At 33.7% G+C, this 24,898-nt stretch overlaps 2 protein-coding genes across 2 annotated transcripts; one reads left to right on the top strand and one right to left on the bottom strand.

The window, feature by feature from the left end:
* Positions 1-116: 116 nt before the first annotated feature.
* Positions 117-14,906, top strand: LOC129975408 (spidroin-2-like). The gene is given in 6 exon segments (XM_056088471.1): positions 117-163; positions 1,734-2,125; positions 5,597-6,274; positions 8,975-9,523; positions 10,841-11,323; positions 13,659-14,906. Coding segments are annotated over 6 exon segments (3,315 nt in total). The 3' UTR covers positions 14,825-14,906.
* Positions 14,907-19,768: 4,862 nt separating this feature from the next.
* Positions 19,769-23,127, bottom strand: LOC129975410 (uncharacterized). Its single transcript, XM_056088472.1, has 2 exons — positions 23,050-23,127; positions 19,769-20,617 (listed from the first exon to the last, which is right to left on the bottom strand). Exons 1-2 carry the CDS (start codon positions 23,125-23,127, stop codon positions 19,769-19,771), a joined length of 927 nt encoding a protein of 308 aa, XP_055944447.1.
* Positions 23,128-24,898: the final 1,771 nt, after the last annotated feature.

The following is a 24,898-nucleotide window of genomic DNA, read 5'->3' on the forward strand; positions in this document are numbered from 1 at the left end:
TAAACGTACTGCATTTCACCTGTTGGATTTCATGAAAATATTTTGTTTCTCTATCTCTAGAAAATGAATTAAGAGCCACTTCTTGAGAAATTATTATGAGTATTAAAATTGCATTAATGAAAATTGAGGAAGTAAAAGCCACGAGTACAGCAAGTGTAGAAGGGCCTGTTAAAGTAATTTTATTAAATTAAATTATTTTTTTTTTCTGTTTTTCTTGAGAATTTTTTTAAGTACACAATTCTACTAATTAAAAAAAATATGGAACTGAATAGTTTGTGTATACTTTTTGGTTAGCAAAAGAAAATTTATTAAGTTTAAAAATTAATTGAAAATGCTTATTTGAAATACCAGATTTGCATTTAAATGTGTTAGAAGAATATAAATTTATTATATGAATTCGAAGTTTCATATTAAAGTAGCTTTTTAAAAAAAGGGAGTGCGCAGCAACATTTGGATAATGGTGAAAACTTCATTTACTAAGCATTACTGAATTTAAACCATATATCTTTACGTATAGAAAGATTAGTAAAAACATTATTTATGGTAGGAAATACATTAAGATTTTTATTTAATTTTTAACTAAAAGACCTTAATGAAGTCTGTTGGTATTGAATCTAAATATTATATATATATATGTGTGTGTTAAGCTAATATATTATCACTTTTACATTTTATTCACTTATATTTATTAACCCCTTCGTAGACACTGACATATCTGACGCGCCATTATCTGTCACGCTCTGATCGAATTATTGAATTTTTAGTTTTAAAACTGTAAGTTTTAATTTTAAGTCTGTAAAACAAACAGAATTAAGTATTTAAAAATATGAAAAGCGTTCAGAAATGCTTCAATATCTCAAATGATCTTTGTTATTTTATAAGAATCAAAATGACAATTTATGTCAAAAATAGGATGAATCATCTAATTAGGAAGTTAAACAAATTCTTCTTTCAAGGAGTTAAACTCATAATTATTAATCATAGTGGGAAAAAATATTTTTCTTCTTTCATTCATTTAGAAGAACTACTACTTTATTCATACAAAATATTTTAATGCCATAAAATAAGACAAATTTCTTTTTGTATTCGTAAAAAAAAATGTTTAATTAAGAGAAGAAATAAGCATTTTCTATTATTACAAAAGAAAATATTTCCAAATGATCGAGGATTGAATTACGTAAATCTCACATTTAAAACTGAAAAATAAAATTAAAAAAGTCTGAAACTCAACGTCTACTTTTGCATAAAACTTTAAAATATGCAGTATTTATATTAGAGTCAATTATGGTTGATAATACATAAATAATAATTGCCGTTTCCATACTAACACATGCTTAATTTCATAAAATCAAATATTCCACGTTCGGAAAATTCAGTTTCAATAAAGTGCATCTAAATTAATTTAGAGTAAAAAATATGAGCATTAAAAAAAATTTTCATTTTCATATAAATAAAAAGACTAATAGCATATATTCATATAAATAAAACGACTAATAATATATATTTATATATTTAACATTAATTGAATTTATTTTTCCATGAAGCGTGTGCATTCCCTATAGGAGACAACCATTATTTTCTAATTCATGCAAAGCCCTTTTCATTATAAAATTAAAATGCCTCTTATCGAAATTACTAATTTATATTTCAAAAAGAAAAATCAGAAAATTTCCTTATTTCCAATATGTATCATCAAAATTGTTAATTAAAAATTATCGTAAAATTTTATAAAGGTCCAGGAGGTGCCGGTCAACAAGGACCATATGGACCAGGATCTGGACAACAAGGCCCTGGAGGGGAAGACAACAGGGACCTGGTGGTGCCGGTCAAGCAGGACCTAGTGGACGAGGCCCGTATGGACCTGGTGCAGCTGCCGCCGCCGCTGCTGCTGGTGGATATGGACCTGGAGCTGGTCAACAAGGCCCAGGAGGTGCAGGACAACAAGGACCTGGTGGTGCCGGTCAACAAGGACCTGGAGGCGCCGGTCAAGGAGGACCTGGAGGTCAAGGACCTTATGGACCTGCAGCAGCTGGAGGATATGGACCAGGAGCAGGACAACAAGGTCCTGGAGGGGCAGGACAACAAGGACCTGGTGGTGCCGGTCAACAAGGACCTGGAGGCGCCGGTCAAGGAGGACCTAGTGGACGAGGACCATATGGACCTGGTGCAGCCGCCGCCGCAGCAGCAGCTGGAGGATATGGACCAGGAGCTGGACAACAAGGCCCCGGAGGTGCAGGACAACAAGGCCCAGGAGGTGCAGGACAACAAGGACCAGGAGGTCAAGGACCCTACGGACCTGGTGCAGCCGCCGCAGCAGCAGCCGCTGGAGGTTATGGACCTGGAGCTGGTCAACAAGGACCTGGAGGTGCTGGTCAACAAGGACCTAGAGGTCAAGGACCTTACGGACCAGGTGCAGCCGCAGCCGCAGCAGCCGCTGGAGGATATGGACCAGGAGCTGGACAACAAGGCCCAGGTGGAGCAGGACAACAAGGACCTGGAGGAGCAGGACAACAAGGACCAGGAGGTGCCGGCCAACAAGGACCTGGAGGTCAAGGACCTTACGGACCAGGTGCAGCTGCCGCCGCAGCAGCAGCCGCTGGAGGATATGGACCAGGAGCTGGACAGCAAGGTAACATAGACTTTTATTTAACATATATTTAGACGTAAGATGAGACCTAATATGTCATTGACTATCTAAAGAAACTTCATCCAATACTGTTTAATTTTTGTGTTATCTAACGGAGTTAGATGCATGGTATCCGACATGAAATTCATGGTGTATCTGGCTGACATCCATAGAGGTGTTCGTTTTTGTATTTGTAATCTCACAGTTTGTAAGAGCAGGCATAACAACTAACAAAGTCTTGGCTCTAAAACTATTGTCGATCTTAGCAGACTAAATTATCGTCAGATATTCTATAATTTTTACAAACGACAATTTTTTTCAATTTTGCACTTTTCAAAATAATTCGACCTCCTGAATTTTCTTTTTTGAAAATTTTCTTTCTATGTTTGTTATAACGCAATATAAAGTTAAATGTACGAAATGTAAAAGTTAAATTAAAGTATTTTAGGGCTGCATATATTTTATTTATAATAATATTAAAGTGAAAAGCAATTTAGAATTTGGAACAGAATCACTTGAGTGCAAGCAATATAACCAAATGTATGACACTCGATGTCATATTTAATGAGCTTCAAATCGATGAAAGTAGTGATTCCGTTCTTTGTTGAAGTGCATAATTTTTATATTTGAATCTTGCAGTTTGTAAAATGAAATCAATATTAGGCTGAAACTACTAAAAATATTAAAAGACTGAATAAACCTTAGATTTTCCATATTTTTTTTCAAATTTAAATGCTTTTCATTGAATAGCTCATTTGTGTATTTTCCAAATTAGCCAAAGTTTTCACTTAATTTCTTTTGTGTTTAAATTCAGTTTCTATCAACAGTATTAAAAATATGAAGGAAAATTTATTATAATACCTCATACTAGCAAATATTTCTGTTCAGTGAATTCTCAAAGTTAAATGGAATTGTCGAATTTGCATGTCGAATGCATGTATTTATATCCAGGAAATTAAGATCCTGAGTGTAAACGTACTGCATTTCACCTGTTGGATTTCATGAAAATATTTTGTTTCTCTATCTCTAGAAAATGAATTAAGAGCCACTTCTTGAGAAATTATTATGAGTATTAAAATTGCATTAATGAAAATTGAGGAAGTAAAAGCCACGAGTACAGCAAGTGTAGAAGGGCCTGTTAAAGTAATTTTATTAAATTAAATTATTTTTTTTTCTGTTTTTCTTGAGAATTTTTTTAAGTACACAATTCTACTAATTAAAAAAAATATGGAACTGAACAGTTTGTGTATACTTTTTGGTTAGCAAAAGAAAATTTATTAAGTTTAAAAATTAATTGAAAATGCTTATTTGAATTTCCAGATTTGCATTTAAATGTGTTAGAAGAATATAAATTTATTATATGAATTCGAAGTTTCATATTAAAGTAGCTTTTTAAAAAAAGGGAGTGCGCAGCAACATTTGGATAATGGTGAAAACTTCATTTACTAAGCATTACTGAATTTAAACCATATATCTTTACGTATAGAAAGATTAATAAAAACATTATTTATGGTAGGAAATACATTAAGATTTTTATTTAATTTTTAACTAAAAGACCTTAATGAAGTCTGTTGGTATTGAATCTAAATATTATATATATATATGTGTGTGTTAAGCTAATATATTATTACTTTTACATTTTATTCACTTATATTTATTAACCCCTTCTTAGACACTGACATATCTGACGCGCCATTATCTGTCACGCTCTGATCGAATTATTGAATTTTTAGTTTTAAAACTGTAAGTTTTAATTTTAAGTCTGTAAAACAAACAGAATTAAGTATTTAAAAATATGAAAAGCGTTCAGAAATGCTTCAATATCTCAAATGATCTTTATTATTTTATAAGAATCAAAATGACAATTTATGTCAAAAATAGGATGAGTCATCTAATTAGGAAGTTAAACAAATTCTTCTTTCAAGGAGTTAAACTCATAATTATTAATCATAGTGGGAAAAAATATTTTTCTTCTTTCATTCATTTAGAAGAACTACTACTTTATTCATACAAAATATTTTAATGCCATAAAATAAGACAAATTTCTTTTTGTATTCGTGAAAAAAAAATGTTTAATTAAAAGAAGAAATAAACATTTTCTATTATTACAAAAGAAAATATTTCCAAATGATCGAGGATTGAATTACGTAAATCTCACATTTAAAACTGAAAAATAAAATAAAAAAAGTCTGAAACTCAACGTCTACTTTTGCATAAAACTTTAAAATATGCAGTATTTATATAAGAGTCAATTATGGTTGATAATACATAAATAATAATTGCCGTTTCCATACTAACACATGCTTAATTTCATAAAATCAAATATTCCACGTTCGGAAAATTCAGTTTCAATAAAGTGCATCTAAATTAATTTAGAGTAAAAAATATGAGCATTAAAAAAAATTTTCATTTTCATATAAATAAAAAGACTAATAGCATATATTCATATAAATAAAACGACTAATAATATATATTTATATATTTAACATTAATAGAATTTATTTTTCCATGAAGCGTATGCATTCCCTATAGGAGACAACCATTATTTTCTAATTCATGCAAAGCCCTTGTCATTATAAAATTAAAATGCCTCTTATCGCAATTACTAATTTATATTTCAAAAAGAAAAATCAGAAAATTTCCTTATTTCCAATATGTATCATCAAAATTGTTAATTAAAAATTATCGTAAAATTTTATAAAGGTCCAGGAGGTGCCGGTCAACAAGGACCATATGGACCAGGATCTGGACAACAAGGCCCTGGAGGGGTAGGACAACAGGGACCTGGTGGTGCCGGTCAAGGAGGACCTAGTGGACGAGGCCCATATGGACCTGGTGCAGCTGCCGCCGCTGCTGGTGGTGGATATGGACCTGGAGCTGGTCAACAAGGCCCAGGAGGTGCAGAACAACAAGGACCTGGTGGTGCCGGTCAACAAGGACCTGGAGGCGCCGGTCAAAGAGGACCTGGAGGTCAAGGACCTTATGGAACTGCAGCAGCCGCCGCAGCAGCAGCAGCTGGAGGATATGGACCAGGAGCAGGACAACAAGGTCCTGGAGGGGCAGGACAACAAGGACCTGGTGGTGCCGGTCAACAAGGACCTGGAGGCGCCGGTCAAGGATGACCTAGTGGACGAGGACCATATGGACCTGGTGCAGCCGCCGCAGCAGCAGCAGCTGGAGGATATGGACCAGGAGCTGGACAACAAGGCCCCGGAGGTGCAGGACAACAAGGCCCCGGAGGTGCAGGACAACAAGGCCCCGGAGGTGCAGGACAACAAGGCCCAGGAGGTGCAGGACAACAAGGACCAGGAGGTCAAGGACCCTACGGACCTGGTGCAGCTGCTGGAGGTTATGGACCTGGAGCTGGTCAACAAGGACCTGGAGGTGCTGGTCAACAAGGACCTGGAGGTCAAGGACCTTACGGACCAGGTGCAGCCGCAGCAGCAGCAGCCGCTGGAGGATATGGACCAGGAGCTGGACAACAAGGCCCAGGTGGAGCAGGACAACAAGGACCTGGAGGAGCAGGACAACAAGGACCAGGAGGTGCCGGTCAACAAGGACCTGGAGGTCAAGGACCTTACGGACCAGGTGCAGCTGCCGTCGCAGCAGCAGCCGCTGGAGGATATGGACCAGGAGCTGGACAGCAAGGTAACATAGACTTTTATTTAACATATATTTAGACGTAAGATGAGACCTAATATGTCATTGACTATATAAAGAAACTTCATCCAATACTGTTTAATTTTTGTGTTATCTAACGGAGTTAGATGCATGGTATTCGACATGAAATTCATGGTGTATCTGGCTGACATCCATAGAGGTGTTGGTTTTTGAATTTGTAATCTCACAGTTTGTAAGAGCAGGCATAACAACTAACAAAGTCTTGGCTCTAAAACTATTGTCGATCTTAGCAGACTAAATTATCGTCAGATATTCTATAATTTTTACAAACGACAATTTTTTTCAATTTTGCACTTTTCAAAATAATTCGACCTCCTGAATTTTCTTTTTTGAAAATTTTCTTTCTATTTTTGTTATTACGCAATATAAAGTTAAATGTACGAAATGTAAAAGTTAAATTAAAGTATTTTAGGGCTGCATATATTTTATTTATAATAATATTAAAGCGAAAAGCAATTTAGAATTTGGAACAGAATCACTTGAGTGCAAGCAATATAACCAAATGTATGACACTCGATGTCATATTTAATGAGCTTCAAATCGATGAAAGTAGTGATTCCGTTCTTTGTTGAAGTGCATAATTTTTATATTTGAATCTTGCAGTTTGTAAAATGAAATCAATATTAGGCTGAAACTACCAAAAATATTAAAAGACTGAATAAACCTTAGATTTTCCATATTTTTTTTCAAATTTAAATGCTTTTCATTGAATAGCTCATTTGTGTATTTTCCAAATTAGCCAAAGTTTTCACTTAATTTCTTTTGTGTTTAAATTCAGTTTCTATCAACAGTATTAAAAATATGAAGGAAAATTTATTATAATACCTCATACTAGCAAATATTTCTGTTCAGTGAATTCTCAAAGTTAAATGTAATTGTCGAATTTGCATGTCGAATGCATGTATTTATATCCAGGAAATTAAGATCCTGAGTGTAAACGTACTGCATTTCACCTGTTGGATTTCATGAAAATATTTTGTTTCTCTATCTCTAGAAAATGAATTAAGAGCCACTTCTTGAGAAATTATTATGAGTATTAAAATTGCATTAATGAAAATTGAGGAAGTAAAAGCCACGAGTACAGCAAGTGTAGAAGGGCCTGTTAAAGTAATTTTATTAAATTAAATTATTTTTTTTCTGTTTTTCTTGAGAATTTTTTTAAGTACACAATTCTACTAATTAAAAAAAAATATGGAACTGAATAGTTTGTGTATACTTTTTGGTTAGCAAAAAAAAATTTATTAAGTTTAAAAATTAATTGAAAATGCTTATTTGAATTTCCAGATTTGCATTTAAATGTGTTAGAAGAATATAAATTTATTATATGAATTCGAAGTTTCATATTAAAGTAGCTTTTTAAAAAAAGGGAGTGCGCAGCAAAATTTGGATAATGGTGAAAACTTCATTTACTAAGCATTACTGAATTTAAACCATATATCTTTACGTATAGAAAGATTAGTAAAAACATTATTTATGGTAGGAAATACATTAAGAGTTTTATTTAATTTTTAACTAAAAGATCTTAATGAAGTCTGTTGGTATTGAATCTAAATATTATGTATATATATGTGTGTGTTAATCTAATATATTATTACTTTTACATTTTATTCACTTATATTTATTAACCCCTTCGTAGACACTGACATATCTGACGCGCCATTATCTGTCACGCTCTGATCGAATTATTGAATTTTTAGTTTTAAAACTGTAAGTTTTAATTTTAAGTCTGTAAAACAAACAGAATTAAGTATTTAAAAATATGAAAAGCGTTCAGAAATGCTTCAATATCTTAAATGATCTTTATTATTTTATAAGAATCAAAATGACAATTTATGTCAAAAATAGGATGAGTCATCTAATTAGGAAGTTAAACAAATTCTTCTTTCAAGGAGTTAAACTCATAATTATTAATCAAAGTGGGAAAAAATATTTTTCTTCTTTCATTCATTTAGAAGAACTACTACTTTTTTCATATAAAATATTTTAATGCCATAAAATCTGACAAATTTCTTTTTGTATTCGTGAAAAAAAAATGTTTAATTAAGAGAAGAAATAAACATTTTCTATTATTACAAAAGAAAATATTTCCAAATGATCGAGGATTGAATTACGTAAATCTCACATTTAAAACTGAAAAATAAAATAAAAAAAGTCTGAAACTCAACGTCTACTTTTGCATAAAACTTTAAAATATGCAGTATTTATATAAGAGTCAATTATGGTTGATAATACATAAATAATAATTGCCGTTTCCATACTAACACATGCTTAATTTCATAAAATCAAATATTCCACGTTCGGAAAATTCAGTTTCAATAAAGTGCATCTAAATTAATTTAGAGTAAAAAATATGAGCATTAAAAAGAATTTTCATTTTCATATAAATAAAAAGACTAATAGCATATATTCATATAAATAAAACGATTAATAATATATATTTATATATTTAACATTAATATAATTTATTTTTCCATGAAGCGTGTGCATTCCCTATAGGAGACAACCATTATTTTCTAATTCATGCAAAGCCCTTGTCATTATAAAATTAAAATGCCTCTTATCGCTATTACTAATTTATATTTCAAAAAGAAAAATCAGAAAATTTCCTTATTTCCAATATGTATCATCAAAATTGTTAATTAAAAATTATCGTAAAATTTTATAAAGGTCCAGGAGGTGCCGGTCAACAAGGACCATATGGACCAGGATCTGGACAACAAGGCCCTGGAGGGGCAGGACAACAGGGACCTGGTGGTGCCGGTCAAGGAGGACCTAGTGGACGAGGCCCATATGGACCTGGTGCAGCTGCCGCCACCGCTGCTGCTGGTGGATATGGACCTGGAGCCGGTCAACAAGGACCTGGAGGCGCCGGTCAAGGAGGACCTGGAGGTCAAGGACCTTATGGACCTGCAGCAGCCGCCGCCGCAGCAGCAGCTGGAGGATATGGACCAGGAGCTGGACAACAAGGCCCCGGAGGTGCAGGACAACAAGGCCCAGGAGGTGCAGGCCATCAAGGACCAGGAGGTCAAGGACCCTACGGACCTGGTGCAGCCGCCGCAGCAGCAGCCGCCGGAGGTTATGGACCTGGAGCTGGTCAACAAGGACCTGGAGGTGCTGGTCAACAAGGACCTGGAGGTCAAGGACCTTACGGACCATGTGCAGCTGCCGCCGCAGCAGCAGCCGCTGGAGGATATGGACCAGGAGCTGGACAGCAAGGTAACATAGACTTTTATTTAACATATATTTAGACGTAAGATGAGACCTAATATGTCATTGACTATCTAAAGAAACTTCATCCAATACTGTTTAATTTTTGTGTTATCTAACGGAGTTAGATGCATGGTAACCGACATGAAATTCATGGTGTATCTGGCTGACATCCATAGAGGTGTTGGTTTTTGAGTTTGTAATCTCACAGTTTGTAAGAGCAGGCATAACAACTAACAAAGTCTTGGCTCTAAAACTATTGTCGATCTTAGCAGACTAAATTATCGTCAGATATTCTATAATTTTTACAAACGACAATTTTTTTTCAATTTTGCATTTTTCAAAATTATTCGACCTCCTGAATTTTCTTTTTTGAAAATTCTCTTTCTATGTTTGTTATTACGCAATGTAAAGTTAAATTAAAGTATTTTAGGGCTGCATATATTTTATTTATAATAATATTAAAGTGAAAAGCAATTTAGAATTTGGAACAGAATCACTTGAGTGCAAGCAATATAACCAAATGTATGACACTCGATGTCATATTTAATGAGCTTCAAATCTTTGAAAGTAGTGATTCCGTTCTTTGTTGAAGTGCATAATTTTATATTTGAATCTTGCAGTTTGTAAAATGAAATCAATATTAGGCTGAAACTACCAAAAATATTAAAAGACTGAATAAACCTTAGATTTTCCACGTTTTTTTTCAAATTTAAATGCTTTTCATTGAATAGCTCCAAATGATCGAGGATTGAATTAGGTAAAGCTGACATTTAAAACTGAAAAATAAAATAAAAAAAGTCTGAAACTCAACGTCTACTTTTGCATAAAACTTTAAAATATGCAGTATTTATATAAGATTCAATTATGGTTGATAATACATAAATAATAATTGCCGTTTCCATACTAACACATGCTTAATTTCATAAAATCAAATATTCCACTTTCGGAAATTTCAGTTTCAAAAAAGTGCATCTAAATTAATTTAGAGTAAAACATATCAGCATTAAAAAAATTTTCATTTTCATATAAATAAAAATTCTAATAACATATATTCATATAAATAAAACGACTAATAATATATATTTATATATTTAACATTAATTGAATTTATTTTTCCATGAAGCGTGTGCATTCCCTATAGGTGAGAACCATTATTTTCTAATTCATGCAAAGCCCTTGTCATTATAAAATTAAAATGCCTCTTATCGCAATTACTAATTTATATTTTAAAACGATTTCAAATAGAAAAATCAGAAAATTTCCTTATTTCCAATATGTATTATCAAAATTGTTAATTAAAAATTATCGTAAAATTTTATAAAGGTCTAGGAGGTGCCGGTCAACAAGGACCATATGGACCAGGATCTGGACAACAAGGCCCAGGAGGTGCCGGTCAACAAGGACCATATGCACCAGGATCTGGACAACAAGGCCCTGGAGGTGCCGGTCAGCAAGGACCAGGAGGTCAAGGACCATATGGACCTGGAGCAGCAGCTGCAGCTGCAGCCGCTGGAGGATTTGGACCAGGAGCCGGACAGAGAGGTCCAGGAGGAGCAGGACAACAAGGACCTAGTGGTTCCGGTCAACGAGGACCTGGTGGACAAGGACCATATGGACCTGGTGCAGCCGCCGCAGCTGCAGCCGCTGGAGGATTCGGACCAGGATCTGGACAACAAGGCCCAGGAGGTGCCGGTCAGCAAGGACCAGGAGCTCAAGGACCATATGGACCTGGAGCAGCAGCCGCAGCAGCTGGTGGATTTGGACCAGGAGCCGGGCAACAAGGACCGGGAAGTGGTGGACAACAAGGTAACATATTTTTAGTTATATTGATTTGTTACTTCAAAATAATATGAAGACCATTTAGGGACAGACAGCTGAATCTTTATTATTCTTCTATTGACGTGGATAATGCATGAGGTGTATTCGTCTGCATTATTTCTCACTATATATCAAAGCACAGATTTTGGTTTTTAGTTATCTGCTCCTCTTAACTTTTGTCGTAACCCATTTGAACCCGAATTTGTAATTCTGAATCTTGCGCATCCTAAGGTTGTTAAGCAGTCGAAATGTCTAAATCTACTTCCAAAATATGACATACGTAATATTTTTTCTTTTTGCCAATTTTATTTCTTTCGTTTCTTTTCCTTTGAACTGATTAATGAAAATTGCGTGTAAAACTTAGATTTGCTAACCATGCTGTTTAACAAATATTTATTTAGAATGTTATTAAATGAAATGGAAAAAATATTTGAAAGTTATTTACGTAAATGAATGTTTACATTTTAGAAAACTAATAAGGAGCTAAATGAACTCAAAGAATCTTTTTATTCTGTATTTAATTAAATCTTTCCCTTTTTTGCTATTGAATTAAATTACAGATACATATATATATAATATACATATGTAGTAATATTTTTAGGCGTATTTACGGAATAAAGATTTTAAAAAATGGATGTAAATTGTAAAAAGACAATGAAAAATAGTTTTATTTTCAATTTTTGCTGATGTTATTTATGCTAAGCATGCAATTTTCTCGAAAGATTTGCACGACTTTTGCCACATATTTTTAAAAATATATCTATGCAAGATTCATAATTTATTAAGTTTATTGATATTGAAATCGACAGCATCTCCCTCATTAACCTGAAGCCAATTTGAGTTGGAATTCAGGTGTGATAATAATTAACATGGAAATAATCAATTATACCTGCATTCAATAATTAATTAAATTAAAAAATAATTGTTTTTATATGTTACCTGATCATTGCCTGCATTCGATGTTTTTATAAAATTGTGCGAACGTTTGTGAAGAGCGAATTCAGAATAAAAACTGCATTTACAGAGAATGCTATTTTTAAGCCAGAGCCGTTTTGTATAAAAGGGACTGCCAAACACATCGTTGAATCTGCCAAATAGTCCAAAATATCGTGTTTTTTTTAAGTTTTGCGAAAAAACATTAAAATTTTGCATTACTTTATAATTAAAATAATTCAAAGAAAATGATCAATATTGAGTTCAGAAATCATTTGCGTACCGTAAATAGCTAATAAACATTTTATTTTGCTACTTATTTTTAACATTTTAATAAAATGTCCTCTTTCAATACTTATAGAAATATTGTAGTGGAAAAAAAATGTAAATTTTCACACTCTGTTTTCCCCGAATGAAATTAAATGCCGTTTATGTTAAAAATAGATTTTTATTCATGATACTGGTAAATATGGTCTTTATGTAGGCATGTTTAAAATTGGATATCTAATATGTCGGATATAGAAACGTTTTCTAATTGATACCTATTCAACTCAATATCTAGGCATGTTTAAAGACTTATTCTATCCATAGTTCAGTACAAATTAGCAGGATATTACTCAGTATAAATTAACATTTTTCTAGTCAGGTTTTGTTAAGTGTTTTCTTGTTTAACAATAGTATGGAGAAGACATATGATTATGTATTTCTGGCCTATTTCTGGACGACTATTTGATTTCAGAATGTACTTTGATATCAAGGGCTCATACCAAAATTCCTTTATCTTGTCATTTGCATTTTGAAAGCGTCGTATACGGAACGGTGTAAAATATACTAGTTAATGATCATAAGTAATCAAATATTGGAAAATAAAGTAAAAAATAATAATAAATAAGCTATTGAAATAAATTATACTGTGCAAAACTCCTAACTGATGATCCTCAACTGCCATTTACTGTTGATGAAAATTTTGGCACACAAAAGAAAGCAATTAACTATATTAATATAATCAAACCCAGAAAAAGAATGAAGGATAAAACCCTATATAATTTTAAGAAGAATTTTAAAGTATTCCACATCTAAGTGATCAAAAGTCAATATAACAAAAATCAAAATTATTAGACTTAAGCAAAATTATTATTTTTAACGTTTTACTGAGAATAGAAATTATATTTCAAGATATATTTCTAAATTGATTCAGAGTCCATATCATGATATTTAGAGTTAACTTTTATTCTTTCCAAAGCAAAACACTTTCTTTCGCTAAAAATTTTAAACAGAAAGGATCAGAAAGAAAAATTAACAGAAGAAAAAATTTAGAAAACATTCCTAAAGATTTTAAGGGATTCCATAAAATATTACAAAATAACAAATATACAACAATTATTTAAAGGTCCTGGAAGCCAAGGACCATACGGACCTGGTGCAGCAGCCGGAGGATATGGACCAGGCGCAGGAGGACAAGGGCCATATGGACCAGGAGCTGCCGCCGCAGCTGCAGCTGCTGGAGGCTATGGCCCTGGAGCTGCTCAACAAGGACCTGGAGCTGGACAGCAGGGACCAGGAGCTGGACAACAAGGGCCAAGTACCGGAGGACAAGGGCCATATGGACCAGGAGCTGGTCAACAAGGACCAGGAGCTGGACAACAAGGACCAGGTGGAGCAGGCCAAAGAGGACCATACGGACCTGGCGCAGCAGCCGCTGGAGGATTTGGACCTGGAGCTGGTCAACAAGGACCAGGAGCTGGACAACAAGGACCAAGTACCGGAGGACAAGGGCCATATGGACCAGGAGCTGGTCAACAAGGACCAGGAGCTGGACAACAAGGACCAGGTGGGGCAGGCCAAAGAGGACCATACGGACCTGGCGCAGCAGCCGCAGCTGCAGCCGCTGGAGGATTTGGACCTGGAGCTGGTCAACAAGGGCCAGGAGCTGGACAGCAAGGACCAAGTACCGGTGGACAAGGGCCATATGGACCAGGAGCTGGTCAACAAGGACCAGGAGCTGGACAACAAGGACCAGGTGGGGCAGGCCAAAGAGGACCATACGGACCTGGCGCAGCAGCCGCAGCTGCAGCCGCTGGAGGATTTGGACCTGGAGCTGGTCAACAAGGACCTGGAGCTGGTCAGCAGGGACCAGGAGCAGGACAAGGACCATATGGACCCGGAGCAGCCGCAGCAGCTGCAGCCGCTGGAGGATATGGACCAGGAGCTGGACAGCAAGGACCAAGAAGTCAGGCACCAGTTGCATCCGCAGCAGCTTCTCGACTTTCTTCTCCTCAAGCTAGTTCTAGAGTTTCATCTGCTGTTTCAACTTTGGTATCGAGTGGTCCTACGAATCCTGACTCACTTTCTAATGCTATCAGTAGTGTTGTTTCACAAGTTAGTGCAAGTAATCCCGGGCTTTCTGGTTGCGATGTACTTGTCGAAGCATTACTGGAAATCGTATGCGCTCTCGTACATATCCTTGGATCTTCTAGCATTGGCCAAATTAACTATGCTGCTTCTTCTCAGTATGCCCGAATGGTAGGCCAATCTGTAGCTCAGGCCCTTGGTTAATTTCATAAATGATTTCAATTTCTTTATTATTGTATTGACAGATTTGTAATCTTTCTGAATAAATTTGAAGCATATTTAACAAGTTCTCTGTGTTTATTTTTGGAATTTTACTTACTGTATGTAAAAGCTTTTGAACATATTTTTGGCCCAGATGTCTCATTTTACTAATAATGTTTACACAACCATCCAAGCGATGAAATTAATTTAATATTTCAATAAAAATAGTTTTCTGTAATTTTCGTTTCATATAAAAATCTTACGGCATCAGCAATCCACAGGAATATCGATTAGTAGATTTTTAATGACCTTTTGCATTATGCGTGACAATATGTTTTTAAATCTTACATTTCGACCGTTACAAATAGGTTCATCATTCCAATTATATATATCAACTGCAGCAACTTTTCTTTTGAAAGTTGACGAAAACGTAATGTGCATTTCTTTTGCTTCCGATTTTACGGAAAAGTACTGGTTTATAGCTTATTATGAATCTTATAAATTGCATTTTAAAAAAGAAGAAAATACCAACTCGTGATTTGTTTACATGAAATACACAGATGTAAAATCGAGTATTGATATGATTTAATTTTGATAACTTTTAAGAATATTTATTTTTTTTAATATTTAAAAAAATCACATTAAGTATGTGATTATGAAATATGGGAACAATGATTATGACCACATTTTAAAATCTGATTCTAAACTAAATTTGAAGACTTTCCATGACTGGGTGACTGTGCAAGTTAATTTCTAAGATAATGATATTTCCTTTTTAAAAACACTCTGTCCATAAATGAATGGATAATGACGGTCCAAATAATATCTGAAACTTTTTTTAAACCGTAGTGAGTTGAAATAAAACTTTCACCATCAAATCTCACAACAATTGAACTTTTATTAACACATACAAAACATTAAAACTTTTCTAGAATTCTTTACGTTCTTTTTTAAAAATATCATTGAATTTGATCTGATTCTAAGAAATGATAACACTGAGAACATTTTGATGTTATAATATATAAATAAAATTTTGTTCCTAAATTATTCCGTTACTGTTACTTTGAAAATGTAGAATCTTCTCTAAATATTCTCCTTTCCAAGAAAAATACTGAAATTTTGTTCTTCAAAGAACTTTCTTATTTCCAAATTAAATAATTCGACAACATAAGTCTATGGGGGAAAGAAATTTGAATTATAGAAGAATGTTTATTGTGAAAATCGTAAAAATATTTTTCTTAAGTTTTACATTTAATTACACATGTTGCCGAAAGGTGGCGCTTTTTGATGAAGTCAAAAACGAATTCTTTAAATAGCGTTCTTTAGCTATCAGCGATGTGTTCGCAATTGAAATAAAAAGAGAGGTGTTTTTATTTTATTATTATTATTATTATTATTAAAGGGATGTTTATCCTTTAACTGAATTTGAAGTGTTGACATGTTCAACTATTTCCATTGACACAATGCGGAAGGAAAATGAACATATGGGCCATCTCTATATCAAGAAAAGCGCATGATTCATTTAATGATTGTAATGTAACTGGAATAACTGCTTGCAATAAGCCCATTTTTTCTGACTCTATATTTTAATTACAGTCATCCGTATCGTTCTGTCATCTGCTGGAAAAATTATAACTAATTTTGAAACTTCAGCATTAGACTTTTAATAACCACTAGTTATTGACCCTCCAGCTGCTTATCCCACGATTTCCGCGGGTTGGCAATCAGTCCATTTTCTGTTGCATCCCACATTTTTCGCAGTTTAGAGTGTTTATTTTTACAGTTACAGACTTTTATTATATCATATTATTACCGTGTAACATATAATATCAATTCACGTAGTTTGAAAAATATTTGAACTTATCTGCGAAGATCGCATCTAAATAGAAATTTTTAAAAATTACGTTGTCCGAGGGTTAAAGTCACTCATCATTAAACATATATAAATAAATATATAATATATTCTCCGAAAGTTTTTGTTTGCTTTTTTTTTCAGAGCGATAAGTTACCGACATAATCAGCGAAAATGGTTTTGCGTAGTATGGGAAAATACAGCCTAACTAAAGCCCAGCTCCTATTATTGTTACGATTTTAGGCTTTAATAGGTCTCTTTTATTTAAAAAGATATATAAGATCGCATCTAAATAGAAATTTTTAAAAAATATGTTGTCCGAGGGTTAAAGTCACTCATCATCCTCCTTCACTTCCTTCAAACGACAAATCGCTGATACCACTTGGTACACAAGTGAAAGTTTGTATTTTCAGTATTAACATTCAAATCTAGTTGTAAAATATTGACCCATTATTATAATTCCAAATCAATTTAATTTTAACTATATAAATATTTTACAATAATTATTTTTTTCTCTTCTCGGGGAACTTTTTGCTGAATTATGAAGTATAGTACGTTATTGCTATTATTTCTGTAAAACATTTTTTTTGTTTATGTTTACACATTATGGACACAGGTTACTAAATTCTTCATATGAATGGATGCTATGGACGACATCGAATGGATATTATTGCTAATATTTTCATTTATCATTTTTTTAATATTTTGTATTTGTTTCACATTCTCCGTACATTAAACAAAAATATCTATTACCTTAAAATAATATTTAACGAGAAATATTAATTTCTCATTTATTATTATTTTAGGATTATAGAGCAAATTATTGTTTGATACTTGATAGGTACACATGCCTCTTATAATTTAAAAAAATGAAGAAAGAGAAGGGCAATCATACGGTTTGATGTTGTAATTCTCTTCAAATAATACTCATTTCTTTTTGGTGAACACCATTTTATTTTCGGACACATTTTTTGTGCCACTTCATGTAGACTATTACAGATTAGGACCTCACACAATTGGATGCCACGTCTCAGTCACAGAATCATTCTTACACACACTACGTTCAGATACAAAAAAGAATTAACAGAACTTTGTATTCGATAGATACGCCATCTATCGGCATGAAGCTGTAACATTCTCCCCGCCTTGAAACCCCAGGGTTTCAAGAGATTACAATGTTACAACTTTTACACAAATCTAGTAAAAACACACAAGAAACATAATAATCAATATCTTAAAAAATAAAAAATAAAAACTTACAAAAAAAAATTAAGTACTACAAATTAATTATGTTCCAGAGGCAATACACAAATTTTAGAAATAGCTCTTTTACAAGTACTAGACTGCGTTTTTATCTTAACAATACGAATTTTCTTATCATCACCATAATAAATTTTAATTATCCTACCCATAGCCCATTTATAACAAGGCAAATTATCTTCAATTAATAAAACTAAACCTCCTAATTTCACATTATTTTTGTCAAACATCCATTTAGATCTCTGTTGTAATTCACTTAAATAATTACGATGCCAAAATTTCCACATATATTGTACAAGTCTAGTTACTTTTTGCCATCTCTTGAGATGACTTTCTTTTAAATTTGTCAAATTAGGCTCATTTAAAGAGGTTAAAGACCTATTTACTAAGAAATGTGCAGGAGTAAGAACTTCAAAATCGTCCTCGTTAGCTGACAAGGGACAAAGTGATCGAGAATTCCAAATTTCCTCAATTTGCACAATTATCGTTAAAAACTCTTCACAAGTTAAGTTTATTCCCTTAACAACTCTTTTTAGATGGTATTTAAATGACTTTATAGCTGCCTCCTAAAGACCGCCATGGTGACCGATCTAGGTGAATAAATTTCCACTCAATGCCTTCTGCAGCTAAATAGCCTGCCAGCTTTTCATCTGGTTGTCTAACCATTTCATTAAGTTTTTTTAATTTCTTTATTAGCTCCTACAAAATTCTTAGCATTATCTGAAAACAGTTTCGCACATTTACCTCTTCGAGCCATGAATCGTTTTAAAGTCGCTATAAAGGAATCAGAAGTCAAATCTGAAACAATTTCTATATGAACAGCTTTAAAACAAAAACATACAAAAATGCAAATATAAATTTTCTGTAAAGCACCGTTACGCTGAGCCTTATTCTTAATATAAAACGGCCCACAGAAATCGGCACCAGCACAATTAAAAGCAAAATCTGGAGACACTCTTTCCTTGGGCAAATTGCCCATGATTTGAGTAGGTGCAATTGGTTGAGCTTTGAAACAAATGATACATTGATGAACGATTTTTCTGCAACTATTACGTCCATTTAGAGACCAAAATTTTTCTCTAACAAGACAGAGCAAAGAAGAAGCACAAACATGTAAATATTTATTATGAAAATGTTCTATTATAATTAGAGTTAATCTATGGCCTTTTGGCAAAATTATTCGATGCTTTTTATTAAAACTAAAATTACTATTACCCAACCGTCCTCCGACTCTTAACAATCGTTTACAATCCAAGAAAGGATTCAAAGTTTTTAATTTACTACCAGGAGGCACACAGTGGTGTTTTTGGAGACTACTGACGTCTTTAGCAAACTCTTGGACATTTTTAATTAAAAATGTCTCTGCATAGTTCAACTCCTCAGCATTCAGTGGACCTGTAGTCTTCACTGCTTCTTTTAGATTCTTGACAAACCTGAAAACATAACTTAAAACACGAACAAGTTTACTATAATTGTTACTTATTTCTAATAGACACTGTAAAAAAACTAGGATTATTACAAATGGAAAGATTAATTATAGGATCCTTATTCAGTTCAGAGTTCTTTGCAGTTCCTTTCACCTCAAGAAGATATTCATCATCTGAGACACCAGGATCGTCATTGAAGTTTGGCCAGCTACTCGATGAAAGAAAAGACGGTCCATTCCACCAAATGTCCTACTGTTGGATCTTTGATGGAAAAACTCCTCGTGATATCAAGTCCGCAGGATTCTCAGCAGTATTTGCATAATGCCATTGGAAGTTCTTAGTATACTCTTGGATCCTAGCGACTCGATTAGCCACAAAAGTTTTCAACGATGTAGGTGGAGTTTTGCTTCAAGCAAGCACCATAGTGGAGGCTGAGTACAAATGTACTCCATGAATGTCTAGTTGCAAGGATGACAGAACCTTAACGGTAAGCTTGGAAAGCAGATCCGGTGCACACAGCTCCAAACGTGGGATACTAATTTCTTTAATGGGAGTAACTCGAGATTTGCTGCATAAGAGTGACACCTTTATCTCACCATACCTTGACAAAGATCTGGTGTAGACGGCACAACCGTATGCATTTTTCGAAGCATTTCCGAAACCTATCAGGTCTACTTTCAGAGCTTCAGAACATAACACATGACGATCTATGTTTAAATTTTTCAATTGACTGAGTTCAGAACTAAATTTTTCCCACTCTCTATTTAAGTGTAAGGAAACTTCATCGTCCCAATCAATTCTCAAAATCCACAACTTCTGCAAGAACATCTTCGCTGTGATTATCAAAGGTCCTAAGAGACCTAAAGGGTCAAACAATCTGGGTATGTCCGATAGCATTGTTCTTTTTGTTGCAGCACTCACAATTTTTTGAACACTAAAACTAAATGTATCCTTTTCAGGATTGAATTTTAATCCCAAAGTTTTTAAAGTTGCTGAGTTAGGGTTATCGAAATTGTATTCTCGGTCTGACGTTGGTACTTTTTGTAACAAAACAGGATTATTTGAGCTCCACTTGTGAAGCTCCAAACCAGCTGATTTTAACAAATGTATTAATTGGTCTTGTAGTTCAATGGCAGAAGATAAATCCTCGGTACCACTGAGTATATCGTCGACGTAAAACTCTTTGCCAGCAGCAACGGTCAAAGGATAATTGTCCTGCTCATCACAGCATATTTGTTTTAGTACTCTGGTCGCCCACTAAGGAGCGCATTTGGTTCCGTAGGTAACAGTGAGCAACTTAAATACACGTAATTTCTCTTCCTTTAAATCCTTCCATAAAATACATTGTAAATCACACTGATCTGGATGCATCCAAATTTCTTTTTTATATCGGCGGTGAAAACTACAGAATGTTTTCGAAACATCAACAAAATAGTGAACAAATCATCTTAGACAACAGATCCTGAATACAAATTATCATTAAGCAATTGTCCACATAACGTTGCCTCTGATGCGTTAAAAACAACGCGTAATTTTGTAGTACTACTTTCTGGCCTAAAAACGCCATGATGAGGCATAATGTACCTTGGAGTGTCGAAAGTTGCCTGCATATGCCCTAAATTCTCATACTCAGTTAAAAATTCGCTGTATAGTTGCTTATACTCTGGTTCTCTTTTCAAACGTTGCCAAAATGAATTAAATCTTTTAGTAGCAATGTGTTTTGACTCGTTTAACATGGGGGGGGGTCTATTCTAAACGGCATTCTAACAACTAGCTTCCATCGTCATTTCTGAAATGTGTTGTCATGAAATGATCTTCACATATTAAATTCTCATCATTTTGTAATTTATCCCCCTCAACATCTTCAATTTCCCCAAATGTCCTTAAATTTGCATCCAAATCTTACCAACCCACAATAAACAGCAGTTTCGTTTTCGATTGGTACACTTCTGGTAGCAACAAACCCAAACACAGTATTTTGAAAAACAATGTCTGTTCCCGGAAACCTAATTTGACGTGATCTTAAAAGTTCATAGAATATTTGGACACCTAATAAAATATCCACCTCTCCAGGTTCATTGAAACTCACATCCGCTAAATTGAAATTATAGAATTCTAGCGTATCAGTGTCAAATTGTTTGGAGGGGATACAATCTGTTATATGCGGTACTACCAATAGCTCAATTCCCTTTTCAAAGCTTCCGCTAACGTTCGAAATTTTTGTTTTTACGATCCAGTTAATAACAGAAGACGATTGATTTAGTCCAGAAACCACGATGTTTCTTTTTTCCTTTTTCAAATTCAGTTTATCGGCTAACCGTTTTGAAATGAAATGACTCATACTAACGACATCCAGTAACGCACGTGCACTCATAAACATTCCTACATTGTTTTGAATCATCACATTTGCAGTACTTAATAAAAACATTTTGTTTAGATTTGGTAGCAGTGAATGAATGCATACTGTTCGCAGGTGACTCATTCGTCAGTTGTGAAGAATTATTATTGGGATTTTCAATTCGCGGGACGAATACATTTGACCTTGGATTTAATCCCGCGTCAGCATTCTGAAAACGAGTTTCAGTTTCGATTTGAGTATTTCCTAAGTGCAAAAGAGTGTTATGTCGTTTTTTGCAAATGGAACAATTGGATTTTGAATAATAGTTAGCAATTTTATGGTGATTTAAACAATTAAAACATAATTGCTTATTTTTAACGACCTCAATTCTCTCATTAACAAGCATATTTTTGAACACAGGACATACATTCAGGGAATGATTTTCATTAGATTTACAAATTACACATTTCGGAGTTTTAACTTCCGATACAAATAACTTTTGTGGACTGTATTCTTTAGGATGTTTTTGCGAATGGTTTACAATTTGCGGTCGTGAAAACACATTATTATCGTTTTTGAATTTTGACGATACATAAATATCGCAATGCCTGGCCAAATCTGGTGGCACATACCAAGATTCTCCTTGTTTCACTCCAATATGAATTTGTAGTTCACGATCTAATGAATCAAATATTTTTTCGGATACCATGAGTTCACAAACTCCCTTAAAATCATTTACCATTCTTAACTGACAATAATAATCAAATGCTGCACTAAGTCTCGATGCAAACTGGATATAACTTTCGTTTGGACGTTTTTTCGCTTTACGGAAATTATTTAAAACTTCTTGTGGTGTGGATTGAAATTCTTTTAACACTAATTCTTTTAATTTGTCATACATACACAATTCATCCTCATTTAAATATATCATTAAATTGGTAACTTTTTCGCCTAAGATATTTAATAGGATCTCTGATTTGAATTGTTCTGGGACATTTTTGGTTTTGAAAGCTCTTTCAAGCGATTGGAAAAATAAATTATACGACTCTGCTCGTGTAGGAACTGGAATAGTTAAAGTTATGACACTTTTTATCAAACTTTCTAAACTAAAATTTGCATCAGAATCGCTATTTGTCACATTAACCTTTTGTGTTACATCTTTTCGTAAATTCGCAGGCTCAAGTTGTTTTTCTAATTGCTCGAGTTTAAGTTTTTCCAATTCTAGTTTCTGTGCTTCATTTTTCTCGTATTTTGTTTTCTTTTCAATTATTGACTCAACCACAGTTTTTACGAATTCATAATTATCTTTATATATTTCGCTCTTTCCAATTAAATCTTTAATAGTAACTACTTTGGCACCCGAAGGAATATCAATTTCTAGTTCCTCGGCAACTTCAATTAGTTCACTCTTTTCAAGTTTTGAAAGCATTTCGAAAAGAGAACTCTGAATATATGCAACTCATAAAAACGAAACTAATACACAAATTTGGAAAACAAAAGTATACTCACAGTTAACCTGAAAACAAAATGGACAAAATTATCCAATCATTGGATAATTCAATCATAGGGATTTACACTTTATATCCATTGGAGATCACTCTAAACGATTCGGAAATCACTGAGAATAATATCAAGTAAACATAGACGACAGAACCAAAACACTTGCCAACTTTTCTCAAACTCTCGGTGGTTCAATACTGCGTAGTCGACAAACCACTTAATGTAATTCTCTTCAAATAATACTCATTTCTTTCTGGTGAACACCATTTTATTTTCGGACACATTTCTTGTGCCACTTCATGTAGACTATTACAGATTAGGACACCTCACACAATTGGATGCCACCTCTCAGTCACAGAATCATTCTTACACACACTACGTTCAGATACAAAAAAGAATTAACATAACTTTTTATTCGACAGATACGCCATCTATCGGCGTGAAGCTGTAACAGATGTATATGTAACTGTAATCGTAACTGCCATTTGGGGCCCTAATTTTTTGTGAAGTAAAAAAAAAAAAGATGCAAACACGAACACATATTATTAATGTAGAGACATTAATAATATGTCTAATCTTGGCTCGAAAAACAGGCCATTACTAACCGGATTATATATCAAATCAAATATCTCTCACGGGCCATAGGGGAAAGCACGGTTGAGATGAATGCTTAGAGATGGCTCATATTACAAGAATCACACACTCATTTAACATAAATGAATTTAATGAACTGGACGAACGGCTGGTCCGTTTTACATCGATGAACGCTATTACATTACTGAATACAGTTTAAATGGCGGGAATCAGACGGCTTCTTATTGGCTGTTGAGTGATGACGCAAGTACCGCCAGGATGACGCTCCTTACACCACATTAATGCATGTTTATTTAATGCGTTATTTTGTTTTTGTTATTAATTACTATTCGAAAACTAAATATTTTGCCATTTCTTAGTATAGCAGGTGCATTTAAGCGTTATTTCTGTCCTTTATTAATTTATTTGAGATACTTTTAAATCTATTTTCTATTTGTACAATAGCAGTATCAATTACAATTCTAAAAATACCATGTATCCTCTACCGGGTTTTCTCTAACTTCATCTTCAGCTATTTCGGAATAATCTTTTTCGAATTCCTTTTTCAAGAAAATGTTCTGAAATATTCAAATTCCGGGCTATCTCTTTTGTATCGTCAAAAACTGTGTTAAATTTTGGATTTCAATTTTAATTTTATAGACCAAATTAAATTAAATCAATTAAGAACAAATGTTTTTGTTTGAAATAGTATAATCTATTTTGGTTTCGCAACGAGTGTCAGATACTGTTTTAAGAGTAATATTTAAATGTTTTTGTAAAATTTCCCATATTTTTGTAGATGCAGAAAATAAGCAATATAAAAGTTGCAATATCAAACAAACTTTTTTTCAATATATACTGCTGAAAGCGGCATCAAAAATTTATAAATTAAAAGAGTGTGATAGGCAAGGCACATAAATTGCAAGCGGGTTTAAAGAAAGTATTCTAGACTGTACACCTATATATTTTCCTTTCTTAACAGCTGTCGTATGCTTGTCCTATACAATTCATAATATCTAAATCATGTTCGGTTAATCTTTCCAATATAGTTTTTGCTAGTCCTTCACCAGTCTGATAACTTACTTAGATAAGTTCACTGTTTGAACATTTTCATTACTAGACTGTGT

Source organism: Argiope bruennichi, chromosome 7 (assembly GCF_947563725.1).
Source record: "Argiope bruennichi chromosome 7, qqArgBrue1.1, whole genome shotgun sequence".
In the NCBI taxonomy this organism is placed as follows: Eukaryota; Metazoa; Arthropoda; class Arachnida; order Araneae; family Araneidae; genus Argiope; species Argiope bruennichi.

Bases quoted from the DNA above. Each gene is read 5' to 3' on its own strand.
- LOC129975410 (XM_056088472.1), bottom strand. From the start codon at position 23,127: ATGCTTTCAAAACTTGAAAAGAGTGAACTAATTGAAGTTGCCGAGGAA. The intron at 20,618-23,049 runs GTAGTTACTATT...TGCGCTCCTTAG, and splicing joins ATATTCCTTCGGGTGCCAAA to TGGGCGACCAGAGTACTAAA.